At 41.8% G+C, this 17,737-nt stretch overlaps 1 protein-coding gene across 2 annotated transcripts in view; it reads left to right on the top strand.

Moving 5' to 3' along the window:
• SEMA5A (semaphorin 5A) overlaps positions 1-17,737 on the top strand; it is a 328,915-nt gene that overhangs the window by 305,760 nt on the left and 5,418 nt on the right. For both annotated transcript variants that reach the window (XM_075052509.1, XM_075052510.1), the window contains 4 exons: positions 5,349-5,519; positions 10,813-10,968; positions 14,325-14,372; positions 16,585-16,796. In XM_075052509.1, coding sequence (XP_074908610.1) covers positions 5,349-5,519; positions 10,813-10,968; positions 14,325-14,372; positions 16,585-16,796 — 587 coding nt within the window. The remainder of the gene's footprint in view (positions 1-5,348; positions 5,520-10,812; positions 10,969-14,324; positions 14,373-16,584; positions 16,797-17,737) is intronic.

Below are 17,737 nucleotides of genomic sequence, written 5' to 3' on the forward strand. Positions count from 1 at the left end.
ACAAAAATTACAGGAATTTACTAAACGATTTGTTTGCCTGAAAATAATAATAACCAAACGTAAGGAATTCTGTCCTAGTTCACAATACGACACAGCTCTTATTACTGTAGGAAAACACAACTTTTTCTTCATTTTTGTCTTGTTTTGTTTCTTTTTGCCTTCTCTTTTATTCTTTTGCACAGAGGGACACTTGGCTGATGTGCCTTAATTAGGAGTTTAAAGCAAGGCTACATGAGCACCATTGCGTAGCACGAGCTACAGGAGTTCCTGTTCCCTCTTCTCCTCCATGGATAGTGGTGGGTCAGAGGGAAAGGACAGCTGCCGTCTCTTAGATTTGAAATCCTGATACTTCATGACAATATTTTGGGATTTTACTGATTTCAAATTTGTATTATAGTAGTTTAGTTTGGTTTCATTACAACATTTTAGCCAAGAAGAACTGAATAAATTCATATATTGCTATAAATGTGCTAATAACAATAAAGAGTTTCAGATATACAAAACTCCCTGAAAGACTGTTTAAGTTATTTATGCATCCTCTAAAGCCAGTTATTGCTTGTTGGTTTTTTCTTCATTATTGCTTTTTTTTTTCTCCTATTTTTTTTTTCCTTGCAGTCATACTTGGCCACAAGGAAACAGGGATACATTTAAAAGAACAGAGAAAATTTATCCTGCAGTAACTTCCTAATCAGGGGGAAAAACTTACTCCGATCCAGGCAGGCTTGTCTCCGAGGCTGCCGAAGCCCATCTCTCCGCATGCACTGATCTCACTAGGCTGCTTCTGTAGCCAGCGAGGAGAGGGCTGAACTGCCCTTTGGAAGCAACTGTTGCTTTTCTAACTTAAGAGTCTCAGTTACAGGCTTAAACCCAAGGTCGATCCTTAGATTTTGTTGTTGTACTTTCCTTAGAAGCATGCGTTTGCCTTCTGCGTTTCTGCACTGCACTATGTTGACTGTTTCATCCAGCATTGCTTTTATCAGTAAAAGGTATCTGTAGCATCACAGCAACAAGAGTTTCCCTTTGCAAACTATGGTGTAAAAATTGCTCTTACCCGCACTGGAACATGCAGCAATACCCCACAGGATTAGGAAAAAGCAGCAGACTGAGTGATGTGGAGTGGGATGATCCCCAGGTGCCTGGAAGGGAGCAGTACTCTCCTGGGGCTGTAGGCTGCCCAGCACCCAGTGCCTCGGGTTTAACTTTTACTGGGAACCACACCGCCGGCGTTTCCGCGGGTGGAAGGGACTGCTGCCCCTCTCTTTGCACTCTTTCTTGCACGTACAAAAGACTGACCTCTCAGCATTTTTATTCTCTTTTGCTACACTTTCAAAAAGATGAACATGAAAAGTTATAAACCTAAAGGCATATACCAAAAAACCCAAAGATTTTGTTGTTGTTTAAATTTGAAATGAGACCAGACAGTATGTGAAAGAGCCTGCAATCCCATCTGAGTTCTCACGAAAGCAGGTGAGGTCAGCGTGTCTGCCCACGCTTCCTTCCACTTCCTTGTAAAACCCAAAGTGCATAGCAGGGTATCCAGTTTACTTAATTGTCTCTCGGAAAGTCTCCAGCAGTGTGGATGTTTTGTCATGTCCCCAGGAGATCCTGTTTCTGTACACTGTTTCTCCCTAGTACATCCTCTTCCTATGGCTTTTTTTTTATCATTATAGTGAAGAAATATTTATTAACCACAACAGCCAGTAGGCAAAAAGTTGTTTGCTTTGCTATGAAGGAAAGTGCATTGTTTGAGAGCACCCTGCTAGCTGAAGGATGCCTTCTTCCAAAAGGGACCAACCTCAGTAATTGTCAGAAAACGTAAAGACTCTTCATAGCTTTCACTGTGGAACTGCTTTAACGACTTCCTTTTGTCCAACAGCTCTACAAAACCGTTATGTAAAGAAACTGTAGTGACTGGAACTTTCCTTGCAGCTGTGTATTCTTCCTCCTATAAGAAGCAGAAATAACATAAAGGACTCCATGACAAAAGGAAAGAAAAAAAAAAAAAACCAGATGATGCTGTGTGGCTAAGCAACTTTAAAGAAAGATGAAAGAAACCACAGAGCTCTCTTTAGGTCTTGTAAAAACTCAAGCAGTAAATACCCACTCCTTTGATCTTATTTAACCATGATGATGCTTTATCATCCTCTGTTGCTGAGAAGGAAGAGTTCTGGGGACAAAGAAAAGAGGCAGTTATGATAGTCCTTGAAAGGCCTAGAGATTTAGCATGGCAGCCTGTCAGTAAATAGTCGCTAAGAAAAAGTTATAATTACACTGTCCAGCTCAGCCATGATCGAATCTAACATTGTCTGTTGTATTACGTCTGTCCTTTCCCATCGTCCTCAGACCCACTTCTCCCTTTACATCCGAAGCCCTATAGTCCAGCCGTGATCACTGCAGTTGTGGCACACGGTGACGTTCCTGGATGTCACATCGGTCTCTGCGTTCTCAGCCACCTATAGATAGATGGCAGATGGCAGTTTCAAATGCATGCGCATTTGTAATTCTCATTCTGGTCCGTTGAAAAATAAGTAGAAAGTGTTGGGGGTCACTGTCTCCATTCCAGTGAACAAGCCCCGGGTAACGTTTGCAGACAATTTATCTCTTGTCTAGGCAATCTCAGGCTGTCATTCTGTTTCATGGAGGTTTGCAACACTGCAGCAGGAATGCCTCTGATTATTCATTTGAGCTAGACAAGGATGGTTTTAAATTAAAAGAAAAAAAAAGAAAAAAAGGGAATATCTGGAAAGGTAAAGCCTTAATATCACATGAAATAAATAGCTTAGGTAACAGCTTCTGCTTTTATTTGACATATTTTTTATTTTTTTTTTAAAAAGGCAAGTTTTGAATAAAAGATACCATGTCCTGAAATTGTTATAAAATTGCATAGTATGTTCCACCTGCACTGAAGACAAATGACGTGTGGCTTTCTTAGCTATGAGCTTGCATAATACTACATTAAAAGAGTCATCTCAGGCAAAAAGACATATTTGTTTTCCAGTGACTATATGAATAAGAGAACAAGCCAAGCACTCTACTGAGATGCAGTATTTATTTATGATAGGTGGTATAAAACTCTCTCATACATCTGTATAGCTAGATGATTTGGCTGATAAATATATCCTGGAAAAAATGTAGCGATCATTGAATTCCTTAATAAAGCTAATAATTTATTTAAATGACATACTAGGAATACAGTCCCAGATTCCACGAATCCTGCCTGTCCAATCAGGGTGTTCAGAGGCCAGATACATTACTTGCAAAAGTTTTTACAACTATTGTTCTTAGCAAGGAAGTGCCAACTCCATGCTTTCCTGATTCATAGCGTAATGTTGCGAACGATACAGAGAATAAAATGTTAGATATTCCACAACTTCACTTACAGGATTAGTGTAATAGCCTTAGGTATGCACTAGTGAATTACCTGTTTGATTAGCAGCTGAGAACCTGAGGGAATGCTGTATCTGAAATTACATTCAAAAATGCACGTATAGGTTTTAACGTCAAAATAACCACATCCTTCTAGCTCATTTTCTCACTGTTGCAGCTTTTACATAGAAATCATTCTACTCGACTCACCAAGTGCATTTGTGGTATACAATGCTACCAAAACAAAAAGAGGGATTTTTTTAGTGTTTTACATCTCCATCTAAGAGAGAATTAAAATGCAAATACTGCAGATATTTTCAATGTAAGTTAATTTTTTTCAGATTTGGAATCTCTTCTTTTTTGGTAGGAGATAATTATGGAATAGCATTTCAATAAACCAGTGGAAACTCGTTTACTCTTTGAAAGGCTGTTTGATTAATTGAACAGAAAGGATCAAAAGGACTCATTGTGAAATGCTAGATAAATGTTTTGGAGACTTCAGTGACAATCAATTGTTTCAATAAACCATGAAGTAACATCTTACAAGAAATGTCTTAAATGAGCACATTGTTAAAATTGTGTAGAGAAAATGTGTGCTTACCCAGTATTTTAAAAGTAGACAATAATGAGTTTCTATCTTGTGTGGTAAAATGCTCACTGCTGCTGTGAGTGATGGGAGAAAAAATAGGCAAAACTTCTGCTCAGTTTAGGGCCCTGTCGTAAACCAAAACTTTACTGGCACGTTGTCTTTATTATACTTAGGGTCTCATCTATTAGAGTCAGTTGAATTACACACTACTTCTTTTAATCAGTTGCAGACATGGTAAATCATTTCCTTGCTTAAGTATTAAGAAAGCAAGTGATAACACTTTAAATAGAGGTTTGAAAAGAAATTAATTTTTTGTAGGATATGAGAATTTTGAAAGTTTAGGGGTTTGTTGCTTTTTTTCCCAAAAAAAAACCTGGAAGAGAAATGAACAAAACACTGAGATTCTTTGCAGAGGGAATGCTGTCCCTGGGAGATGTACATCTGACTTTGTCATGTGGCTGCAGATAGGAAGCCTTTGGCAGATGGGCTGCAATATGGCCATAAATGCCAGAAATACATCCTGGAGCAGGAGCTGTAAGAACGGAGGCTGCAAAGGAGCCAGTCCGGTGCAGGCAGTGAGGTGAACTTTCATTAGACGCCTCTCTAGTGGCCATGTGTCAAAAACCATCTGACAAATGGGTCTCCTGTGAAATCCAGCCTACCTGTCGGAGGAACCTTGTGAAAACTTGGACTGGAGAACAGGTTGGCATACTTGAATTAGTAAATACTAATGGGGGGAAAAAAAAATTAAATTTATTCTTCAACAACCTGTGTTTGAAACTTTAAGTGGCAACTGCTTTTGGTCATTCGTCTGTTGCTTTTTTGAACTACTGCCGTTGTTCTGCTGTTGGCATCTGTGCTAGAGCTGCATGAAGGTTGTAACATTATATTGGCCCATCAAACCCTACAACTGCGTTAGATCAACTGAAATGGGTTGTAGAGTTAAGGCAATCTTACCTGGGTTGCGAAACAAAATGTGGATTCCTCCGTCTCTCTGTTGATATTATTGGACTAAGTTTTATTTTATGAATAAAAAATTGCTTTGAGCATACAATACTTCTGCTAAACAAACTTTGGTATTTTATTTCCTCACAGGTGAGAAAAGAAAAAGAAAAGAGTTTTGGCCTTAAAGACATTATGGTACCCACTGAAAGTGTCTTATATGGATGAGTAACTTTGTTAGGCTTCCCAGTACACCAAGGGCTTTTAAAATATGCAAATTAGATTGCGTTGTGGTAAGATTAAATTTGTGGGCCTATGTTCAGTGGCACCTAAAAAGGTCCAATAATTTCAGTGGGCCCTGAATTAGATCCACAGAATATGAGAAAGATGGGTTGGATTATGTCTCGTAACACATTAACTTGGAACAATATGACGTTTTGTGTCTTTTCAGTGGACGGAGGCTGGTCTTGTTGGTCGTCTTGGTCAAAGTGCTCGGCCACTTGTGGAGGAGGGCATTACATGAGAACCCGCTCCTGCACAAACCCAGCGCCAGCCTACGGAGGAGATATCTGCCTCGGACTGCACACTGAAGAAGCGCTCTGCAACACACAGCCCTGTCCAGGTACGGCCCATCGGCCCACGCGGCTTTGTTGTTTACGTGCCACAGAGCAAGGCGCTCGCAGTCAGGCAGCGTAATGCTCCTTGATCTGTTAGGTAGGAGCAAATAACTTCTCTCCCTTATTAAGTGCATACTCAGCTCTTACAGGCTACAATCACAGTAAATCAAGTAATAGCAGGATATAGCCTACAGGACACCACGTCCTCCCTCCCCCTTTAAAAATTAAAATTTAAGTTACCAGGTTCTGGGTCTGGATAAACTAAAATTGTACAATATTTGAAGTGGAGCATGCAAACTGCCTGGAAGACTTTTAATAACAGTATCACAAAGAAGTACATTTGTTATAACGCTAAACATTCACAGCAGGCAAATTGCTGAGGTTAATATTCAATGTGTATTATCACAAGGTCCTTCAAGTAGATAATGTTTGCCCTGTTTTCATATAAAACACGGAGCAAACTTTAATGCTCTTTGTAAAATACCTTCTTCAACTTTGGATGTTAAGGAGCAGAGACTTCATCTTTTTGAATGACTGTGGAGTACTTAGTAAATGAAATGTCTCAGCACTCTTCCTAGCTGTATATTAGGGATCATGACTTTTTCTGTAACTTTGACTCTGCCATTTGACCCACATTAAAGGAAAACTCATTTTCTTCATGAAATTTAGGTGAGAAGTAGAGAGTAAAACCACATAAAACCAGATAAAATCATTAGTGAAAAGCCAGTCGGAGGATTTGTTTTCTTATACTGCTGATTAATGGATTACAGGCAGCAGCAAAAGGAAATAAGCAGCACTGATGCCACACTGTATTACTTGCTTCACTTAGAGCTCCTAGACTTCATAGCAAAAGTTTTCTGCTCATATGATGAGGCTGTGCATGTGAAAGCACAAGCCCCATGAGTTTGAATTTATGGATCCTATTACCTGTGCTGAACTACAATTTAAGTTAATTTCCTTTTCTAAGCACTGTATGTCTTGCAGCAGAATAGAAGTACCTCCTTTGTCAAAATTAAAGCAGATGCAACACTCTGGATTGTGTTTTTAAAAAAAAAACAAACATAGAAAGCAGTTGATGATTTGATTTTTCAAGACAAATAGTGTACATTTGTACGTAGAAGTTACATAGCTGCCTTGGGATCCTTAAGGCATCTTTAAAAGGTCAGAACTGGCGTGTTCATTGTGCTAGTATTGTAGCTATTTCTCTTGTTGCACATTTATTTTCTACCACCATTTTTCTAGAAATGCCAGTTTGCAAACATTTCTAAATAATCTCTTCATCTTATTTTAACCTCCTTGTTACCCAAATTTTGGAGTAGATGGGGAGTGGAGGAGGAGGTCAGTTTCATTGTGGTTCAAGAAAGTGAAAACCTTTATAAAGCAATAAAATTTCAGAGGGTGAAGTGTATTCCTCACATTCTGTGATGTTTTATTAGTATTTCAATCTCGCTGAAAATTTGCCATAGGTTTTTCAGACAACACCATCATCAACTAGCTGTAAGATGCAGATTTCAAAACTTTTCTTTACTGCTCTTACTTCACATTGGGCTGAGACAAAAATATCTGCAGTGCTACACATGTTAAGCTTGGACAGAATCCTGCAGCCCTGCAGAGGCATTTTCTTGTGGTGAGGATCATGTGGCCAGTGGTTCTTCCTTGTGCGGATCTGGAAGTACCACTGGTGACATTCGCTGCTTCAGTGACATGTTTAATATAGGAAGAGAACAGGAGTGACACTTGGAATGTAAGAACAACCAGCCAACACAGAAATATGTGTACAAAAATGGAAACTATTTATAATGTTTCTTAAGTTGTGAAAAGAGCAAAGATTTCTTGGCATTTGGAATAGTGCTTTTTTTTTTGGCCAAACAAAACCAGCAGGAAACTAAAATTTCTGAAATCCTGATACTAAGGATTTCTTGAGGATATGGAGGGTTAGTGGCAAATCCAACTGAAAGTATGCAAGTATGCACTTAAAGTAACAGACTTGTGTCTGCAAAATACATCAGTTTTTCTCATCTTTCATTTTAACAGCTATATCACTGTGTTTGTGGTTTTTCTTTTAATTTATCCAAATGCAACTGCATTAACGTGAATGGAAGTGCTGCACTATTGATCAGTAGTGGTTTATAGGCTGCTTATCAGTAAGTGTAATCTGTTGCAACGGTGTCTGTAATGTACTGAATAAACCGGTATTTTATACCTAAAGTATTTACTGCTGCTGTAAGAGGGGAAAATATATTCTGTCCTTGAATTGCTAACTCACACATGCAAATAATGGATAAAGCAGTTGAGCATTTAGAAATGATGGTGTAGTTCTGCATGAAAGAAATTTATAATCCTACAGACTGGTGGCCTGATCTTTCTGAGGTGCCTTCTTCACCAAGGGATCTTTCAGAAACGGCTTGGACTTAACCTGGCTTCAAAGGCCAGCCAAGACTCTGTAGGAAGAAGACATGACATTTGAGTAAGCCTTGCCGTGTTAGAGGAGAAAAGCAGTTCCGGATTAAACACCTCTCCAGACCACCCTCTCTTCTCCATTCTCCTGACTTTTGCAGAGAACTGAGGAGCAAGTTGAGAGGAGCCTGCCTGAGGTGCAAGAGAGCCTCAGGTGCTTTGAAGATAAAGAAATCAAAGGGGTGAGGCAGGATGACCGAGTCCGTGGAAGTGCATGCAAAAGCCATGGGTTCAGGTTCTCTGTGATGGCGGAGACAGCGGCTCCACAAAGGGCAGGACTGCCGGCTGGTCTGGTGGTGCCTTGCGTCTGCCTAACTCTCGGAGCTCCCAGCAGTGGCACTCCCCAAAACACAGGTTTGGTACCAGGATCCACCGTTGCAGGGACGTCCATCCCGCTCACCCTTGCAGTGATGTCCTCTCTCTCCTCTCCTGTGGCTCTGTGTGCCAGTTGGAGCGGATCAGCACGGCACCAGACCCACTGACTGCCCGGGCTGTACAGGGACCCCAGACGGGTGGGAGATGCCCTGTGTTCCGTACGTGGGAAGCTCCCAACACACACAGTGCCTTTTATAGGACCCCAAAAGGGCAGGCTGAAACGGTAGCCTTGCCCAGTCACCAGTGTGTGACCTAGCATGATCCGTGCGTGCTCTGAGGTTCCTATTTTACCACGGGATGTAGCCCCTTCAGCAAGGAACCTGGTGGCCCAAAAGCACAGCGGACGAGACGGGGCTGCAGAGCGCACCAGCCAACAAGCTGCATTTGGGGCGCTCGCGAGCGGTTTGGCTGCTGCTGCATATATCCCGATTATACCAGCATCGGGGGAGAGGACTGGCTCTGGCTTAAGCATGTTCTCTGCCACCGATGAGAACTGGGCCAGGATTTGTAACGAGCAGCATTCCTTTAAACCTGAATGAGCAGGGCCTTATTGTTACTGAATACTTCAGGTGAGGATCCGTGTCCTTAGTTCACCTGGGTCCAGCAGCTGACACTGGCGGTGACAGCGGCAGCTCCAGGACGTCCCACGCTGTACGAGCAGGAAGACGGCTCTCCGTTTGCTTGACACCCACCTCAGCTCTCCTGCCCCCTGAATTAGGATCCAACTACTTTATGTCATCTGCCTCCATGCTCCTACCACCCACTCTGGGAGTGAGGGACTCCCAGGACCTCTCCTAGGAAACAGGAGAGCCGATGGACAAAGCTGGGGATTCTTGCTCCTCACGATGGCGAGATCCTACTGTTTGACATCAGCTGCTTGCGTCGAGGTATCTGCCCTGGTGTTCAAAGGAGGCCCCATCCAGACACGTGCTAATCGTTCATAAATATCAATATCCAGGTTCTTACCTGAGCTGCTGAGTAAATCTATTTTACGAACAGCTCCACAAGTGACGGTGTGCATCCGGACCACAGACCGCCAGGACTGATGGCTGCTGCCTCTAACCAGCTCTCTCCTGCTGTCTCGAAACGGTCCCAGGACCACTGCTTGAGATCTTCTGTTATGCTAAAGTTACGTCAATCTCCTCCGTCCATCTCTTTTTACCGTGCTACTGGTTAGGAAGTGCATGTCCAACACCACCATGGAAAGCATCTATGGCTTGACTTTTTTCAAGACTGCAATCTCAAGTATTCCTGCCAGAATCTGTTAAATTTTAGATGGCTGAGAGTTTTAATATTTTCCTCTATGGCCAAGGGGAAAGGAATGAGTAAATGTGAGCCCGGTATGCTGGATTGATACAATGTATTGAAAAGGGCCCAAAACAGTGTAAGACTTTGCTGACTTTCCACCTGATTCACAAAAAGTGTACAAAAGCTTCATTAATTTTCCAAATTATTCACAAATTTTAATGTTCTTCAATCTAACTTGAAACAAAATCAGGTTAATGTATACTTTTTTATTTGAAGCAAAATGGAATTTCTAAATTGGGTTCATATTGGTATAAAATCAATTAAAATTTTGAAGTAGAAACAAACTTGGTTTGGGACAGTAGGACTGTTTGTTCCATATCAAAGCCATAAAACCTATCTCAGTGGGAAAGCTGACAGGAGAAAGAAGAAAGTTTAACTGAGCTCTGTCTTTAGTATACTTGCCAAACTCAGGACACCCCTATGAAGGCAGAATTTTAAGAAAGCTGAGCTCAGTAAACTCACAGGACCTCATGGGAATGAGATCAATTCACTTCATTTAAGGGAAGTATTCTGAGATCACACAGGCATGAAATAAAAATGTCTTAATCAAAACTACATAGGCAGAGAAAGAAATATAAAGAAACAATAGAAGCTGATAATGAACTGAATGGAGAAGAGAAGGTGAGAATATTTGATGAGGTCGCTTCTATCCACAGCAAAGAAATGGACAAAAGCTAAAAAAAAAATAATAAAAAAAAGTATCTTCAAGATACAACTATTTTTGTGGTTAAATAAACATCCTGTTTCAGACCTGGAATACATACTCTTGCAGCTCTTACTGCTGCTTGTCAGGTACGTAAAAAAACCCAGTGTGATTGTCCACCCTAACGACCTAGACTGGAATTAACTCCACAGCAATCGCTCGTTCAGTCACCACCACAGAAGCCCTCTGGCCTCTCACTTCCCCACTCGCAGGCCGTGGCAGAAGCCCAAGCCATGATATGTCTGCAACAAATTTACCGTCACACTCCGCATTCCAGAGACTTTTGCCAAAGCCGAACTGCCTTTGTTTTATCGTAACGAAAGAGCTGTCCTCTGCTAGCTGGGGATGAGTCCTCCTGTCCTAGTTCAGAAATGCAGACTATTTCTCTCGCGCTCGGTGTACCTGAAGCATTTAACGGCAGCATCTGCGTGTGTGTCCCTCTCTGCCCGTTGCAGACAGCTGGTCCGAGTGGTCCGAGTGGTCCGACTGCGACTCGTCCGGCTTCCAGTTCCGCGTCCGTCAGTGCATCATTTTGTTCCCCGTGGGCAGCCAGTGCACGGGCAACACCACGGAGAGCCGAGCCTGTGCTTTGGACTCCAACTTTATACCAGGTGAGCTCAGCCTGCTCCTTGAAGGATCGGCGAAACCTCCCAATGTTTCGGGAGCGAGGCGCGGTACCGTCCCGGGCTGCGCTGTGCAGCACCGAGGGCTGGAACGGAGCTTGCCCTTGGCAGCCAAAGCGCGTTGGTCTGCTGCGTAGGGCTGATGTTGCTCAATCTTCTGTCAAGTAACTAGTGATAGGATGAGGGGAAATAGCCTCAGGTTGCGGCAGGGGAGGTTTAGATTGGATATTAGGAAAAATTCCTTCACCAAAAGGGTTATCAGGCACTGGAACAGGCTGCCCAGGGATGTGGTGGAGTCACCATCCCTGGAGGTGTTCAAAGAACGCGTAGACGTGGCACTTCAGGACAGGGTGTAGTGGGCATGGTGGTGTTGGGTTGACGGTTGGACTCGATGACCTTAAAGGTCTTTTCCAACCTAAACGATTCTACGATTCCGTGATCTGGTGTCTCCATGAAAAACTGCCTCAGGCGCGGAGCGCTGTGGAGCTGCCCCTCCTGTCACCACCCGGGACTTTGGTCAGTCGCCGTCCCAGTGTTCTGCAGGTCCCTCCCGTCCTACGTGTGGCAGGGTGCAGGGATGACTACAGCCAGCTAGGAGAAATAGTTTGATTTTTACTTTAATGTAAGTGTCTTTGAGACTTTGGGGTTATTAGAGAAACATTCCTCTAGGTTTTGTGGTTTGCATATACAAAAGAGGGTGCTGTGGTAGTTAATCTGGAAATGATTTCACAGAGTCCCTTAAATTAATAACTGCTTAGAAAGGTACATACTATGCCTCAGGTCCTTGTGTCCCCCATGACCACCAAGTACCTGGTGGATAGTCATGCCATGTATTATTCTATAGCATTTGTCGAAACTCATGACTGTACTCTTTTTTATTATTATTTCCTTTTTTAAAACACAGCAGTCATTTAAATCCACACAACAGTATGGGTGGCCACATTGCATTGCTGTTAACAGTTATCTTTCCGCCTGTGTACATTAAAAAAAGCTAGCAGTCTATTCACAGACAGAGAAATGTACATTTTAATGTGTCATTTGAAATGTAATTGTGTTTACTCAGTGCAGCAACATTTTTTTTTTCCGTGACTATGCGGTACAATATAGTACAATATAACAAAGAAATCAACAAATGTAAACACTTTTGTGGATGGTGCATAATGCTTTAACTCCCAAATACTATTTTTTCCTCCAAAACCAATGCGAAAAATGTCAGTCTGAAAGCAAAAACTCCCACATTGTATTTTCCTCTTTTTCTCAGGCTTTCGAAGCAGTTCCATTAATATTCACATTCTGTGAATCCCATGCTTAATGCAATAGAAGCTCTACATCTTGTTTTGGAAAGTAGGCACTTTCAGAATCTGAAACGAGCCACCTCTTCTCTCGCCCTTCTGGTTGGTTTGCCACTCCTCCTCAAACCACCCCTATCCCAGCAGATAAGGTCATGCCCGTTACGCGCACCGTCGGCAAACTACCTTGCTCTCTTGGGCTCGGCTCGCTTTCCCTCCTCCGGGTCCCCCGAGTCGCGGTTCTCCCCCTCGGTCCCTCCTGCCCCCTCTGTCTCCTTCACCGCCCCCCTGTCCTCAGCCCGCGTGCCGGCACGGCCGCCCGCGTGGCGTCTTCTCCTCCCGCTTACCTTAGCGCCGTTCCTCTCCAGAACTCACTGCACGGAGTGGTTCTGGCAGAGCGCAGAAGCGACTCCTCCTTGTCTTTGCTGCTCCTGCGTTTCCGTAGTCCTTACCGGCATTACCTTGCAGAGCTTTGTGGGTTTCTGGTACGTTTTTTTCTGATTTTTGCTTGGATTGTGAATTAACGGTCTCAACCAAAGTATGCTCTCAGCTTTTAACTCTCTGTGAGAGTGTTTTTCTGCCAGGTCTGATACTTTCTCACTTAGATAATAGTTGTTATTGATTTAGCATGTGAAGAAAAGTAAAAAATTGTGATCCCTTTAGCAGTAGCTGCATTTGGATCATCTTTTGGTGGGTCAGTGGAGAGCCTGCTCTGTTAATTCCTCACGCAGAAGCTATGGCATACCTGCGGGCATCATTGCTGCCCTTCTCTGGTCTGATTTTTAGTTCTACTAGAGACATCCTTAGATGGGAAAAGAAATGCTGCACGCAGTGTTCATGCTGTGGACAACGCATAGATTTGTAAAGTGCCATAATGCTGATTACCCTGTCCTACTCACTATTGCTTTCTTGGTAGTACCTAGCGTTTGGTTTGCCTTGCCTTTTTGATTGCTTCTGAACACTAAGCCGATATTTTCATGGAACAATTTGTCATAACCCCCTGGTGTCCCTCTTCAGTAGTCATAGTCGCCTCACAGCCCATCATTTTATATGTGAAGCTAGGATTGCTTTCCACTGTATGTATCGCTTTACACTGATCTACATTCGGTTTCATTTGTTATTTCATTGCCTAGTTTTATAAGGCCCTTCTGCAGCTCTTCACAGCATGCCCTTGTCCACGCTACCTTAACTTTGTATCATCAGCAAACTTCAAAACCACATTTGCCTCCCACGTTTCTAGCTCTTCGCTGGAAAGCCTAGGTCCCTCCAGAAGTGGTAACCTTCCTCCATTGTAAGAACCGGGCACATAGTACTACCCTGTTTTCTGTTTTTTCCTTCATCTCATTTGTTGCTTGGAAAGCCGTCGACAAAGAACTTGAAAGTTTTTTTGAAACCCAGGTAGACCGTGTCAGTTCCCTCCCCCATAATCCGCATGCTCGGTGACCCTTTCGGAGAGGTCCAAGAGATCTGTAAGGCAGGACTGCCCTTCACAGAAGCCACGGTCCTGAAGTAAAGAGCAGGAACACTTGATTGCCAACAGATTTTATTCCATATTTGTTGAGAATATTTCCAAAGTCAAAATGGTGAGGATACAGGCTGGAATTACATTTTATTAGTTTACAACGGAGACCCATGAAATTGGCAGTCATCTTCTTCAAAGATTTGTAAATTCCCTCTTTTCACATTAGTGCTAGACGTGACTTCTAGAAGTAATGAGCCCATTTGAACACAAGATAATTAAACTCTCTTTAATGTCACTCAACATGCTTAAACTCCACAAAGAATGTTTTCATGTGCACTTCATCTTTTTCATTCCAGAGGTGTTTTGAGGCAAGAATTAAAAATATGTTGCTGCTTTTGCTTGGGAATCTAATGAACCTGAAGGTGTAATGGGACCTTTTTGTTAATTCTACCCCATAGTCAAAATCTTTTTTACTTTGGATTTGGAGTGAATGTAGTAGAATGAATTTTTAAATCCTTACTGTGTTAATCAAACTAGTAGTTCTCTGTAATATTTTTTTCTCCTTGGCATAAGTGGTTTGTTTATTTTTCCAGAAATATCAGTGGCACGATCCAGCAGCATAGAAGAAAAACGATGTGGCGGTAAGCTTTTCAGCTCTAGATGTATATTAAATGCTGAAATGTTGGTTCCCCATTTTGTGCTTTTGTTTCGCTTTTTGCATGCTCTTAGTTTTATTCTAAATGCTGCATTCTCATTATTTACACTTGTACAGAAAAAGAAGTGTAGTTACTACAGGATTTCTCATTAAATACCCATCTGCCATTGCTGACCTTTGTTTGTGTTTTCTTTTTTTTCAGTACAGCAGCCACCCTTGTCTCAAAACGAAATTCCTTTTATAAACTAGTTATCAGTAGGTCAGAATTTGTAAAGTTACTCCACCTTTTTCAGGATAATAATTTCACAGACCTCTTTGGGACCCCAAATAAATAGCAGAAAGCCAGCTTGCTAACCCATTTAATAGCTGAGACTGTATCTGGGACTCATTTTCAGCTTCGCTGCCAAAGACAAAACTAAAAAACAAACAAAAAAAAAAAGTTCCATTCCAGAGAGTCCTGATGCTAGCAAAACAAATCCTGAAAGGGAAAACTGTTTAAAAAACCCCAAACAATAAGAAGAAGAAGAAAGAGGAAAAATGACCATTTTTTTTGTGCTGAGCTATCACGCTTAGTCTGTGTTGTCATGGTAATAGCTCTGGCCAGTTCTAGTATTCTTCCATGCACAGATAAGCTGCATTTTTAACCTAATAAGGGACAATGAAAACACAGGGGTTATACAAGGGTACTAGTGTGCATGGTAACTTGTTATGGGAGCCGGGATAATGTGATTTGATTTTTTTCTAATTAGCAGTGGTACTCTCAAAACATTTTGCCAAGTTCTGCAACAGTGGGAAACTCTCATAAAAGTGTAGAAGGATATTTCAGTGATAATTTATATATTGGGGCAGTCAACCTAGTCACCTAAATATTAGTTTGTGTTTCTAAATACCCAGTAAGCATTTAAAGGTCCTACCTTAGGTGTTTGCAAAAAATGGGACCCATGTGCTGGCCCATTGTTCTGTATTACAGTGAAAAAGGTCTAGCGTGTTTTTCAGGCCAGTGCCAGTCTTTCAGTTTAAAATCTTTCATTTGTGCATTTAGGCAACGACAAGCAAATTTTGAGTAATGCTAAGATGAAATTTCCAACATGAGCTTCTCACTGATACTTCTTTCCTAATCAGAAAGCACAGCTCCAGTTTGAAATAGCAATGAAAAGCGGTGTAATTTGTTTATTTCCAGCTAATCCTACTGGTACCACATCTGACCCAGTATCTCTGTATCTCTGCAGTAACATCGGGGGATGATTGTGCTTTAGATTCCCTTCTACAGTTTCATGCAGCAGCGAGCTTCCTCTCCGTTTCAATCCTTGCGGAGGTGGAGAGGGTTTCCCACCGCCTGATCCCGTGGTGTCTTTGAGGGGCAGAGTAGACAGGAGAGTGCTGGGTTCTGAGTTGTTGACTTTGCACTCTCTGGCTGCTATGGTTAAAAGCACACAGAGCTTTAAGGAGTCTCTCCCCCCGCCCCCTGGTTCCCATTTTCACCTAAACCGCTACCATTTCTTCTTCACCCCCCGCTTACATAAAGAAAAAATTCTGAAGGCTGGAGAAGGGAACAAATTGGCCATATATCAAAGATACAGAAACGGTGAGGCCCAGCAAGAATCAAAGCAGGGGATGGAAAAAAGGTACGGCATTGCTCCTGGGACATGCACCAAATAAAGGCGATATGGAAGACACTTTAGGGAAAGCAGGATTGTGATTCAAAGATATTAGGATTTTGTTAGTTCTGCCACGAGTCACTAGGTATAAGAGAAAGAACGAGAAGAACAGCAGAGGAGGTGATACTGTAGTCCACTGAAAAAAAGCTATGTATGTACATTCTATACATAATTTGTATATAACAAGACTTTGTTATACAATCCGTAGAAAAATTTTGCTGAACTATTCAAACATACCAAATGCAATTAATTCATCTGTTATTTGGGTTCTGAACTTGTTTAAGCATCTTTCAAAAGTCTCAGCCTTAATACTTACAGAGATGTATGGGTATCTGAGATTCCTATAACGATCCCTTCAGGGAAGTACAATGCATTTGCTACTGTAGGGCTAAACCATTGCAATTGAGATGTTTCTGGGAAACACATGAAATTTCCCTTATCCTTATTTGAATCGAGGACTTGTCTACATTTTTACCCAAGCTTAAGCTTGTACTGCTGCCTCCTTAAAATTAAGATTGTCTTCTGCTCTCCGCTCTGCAGAGTTCAACATGTTTCACATGATCGCAGTGGGATTAAGTAGCTCAATACTTGGTTGCCTTCTTACCCTGCTTGTTTACACTTACTGCCAACGATATCAGCAACAGTCCCATGACGCAACTGTCATCCATCCGGTGTCACCAGCTCCTCTAAATACCAGCATTACCAACCATATCAACAAACTGGACAAATATGATTCGGTAGAAGCCATCAAGGTGAGAAGTGGGTTGGGAGCTCTATAATGCACAACATATATGGACCTAGACAACAGTTCTGCTGTATTGAAAGAATTCTACTTGCTAGTTTTCTGCAGTGGCATTGGACTCCAATTATGCTGATTGTTAATGACAAAAATAGATTTCACTTGAGGTATTGTAATTATGGGTCCTTTTCTTTGTCGATCCCCATTGCGCAGGAAGTTGGATTTTGTGTATGTGTAGAATTCATACAGCAGCAGCCTTTTCTGGAAAAAACAGACCACTCAAGTTTTGTTTTGTGGGGTTTTTTTTCCTAGTTGTGTTCCCTAGTGGCTTGTTCAAGAAGTGAATAGGGCCATTAACAGTCATCGTGACATATATTGAAGATAATCCTTTGGCTCCAGTGCTATGGTGCCAAGGGCGGTCACTGTTCATCTCCCTGCACTGGGTCTTTATACAGGAGATGTACCTGGTGAATATATTCTGGGTCAGACTCACAGCTAGTGTTCATACCCAAAATATTCGGTAAATGAGCAGTACAGATTTACATCAGCTGAGAGTCTGGCATATATCTATATCATATGATCATTGTTCCCAAACAGCTATTTTCTCTTTATGACCTTTTAGAATAGCTCCGCTTTTCAGATCCACTGAATTAAGGAAGGATGAGCATGCTGAAAATACCTAGTTCAGGATCTTCAGATTACACAGTTTATTCATGCAGCTGCAAAGCTTTTTGTAAATGAGGATTTTTCTTAAATCCTACCTGGATAATCCAGTTTTTAATTTCTGCATTTTTCTTTCTAATTAAAGACGTTTTAAAGAATTTCATTCAAAACAGCAAGAAAAGTCTGGATTTTGTAACCAGTGGTGGAATATGTACCTAATTTAAAGCTTTTCCAAATTCCATTAATCATCTCTCTGGATAGCTACAGAAACAAAAAAAACCCTGTGAAAAT

The sequence above is a fragment of the Buteo buteo genome, chromosome 20 (assembly GCF_964188355.1).
Source record: "Buteo buteo chromosome 20, bButBut1.hap1.1, whole genome shotgun sequence".
Taxonomy (NCBI): domain Eukaryota; kingdom Metazoa; phylum Chordata; class Aves; order Accipitriformes; family Accipitridae; genus Buteo; species Buteo buteo.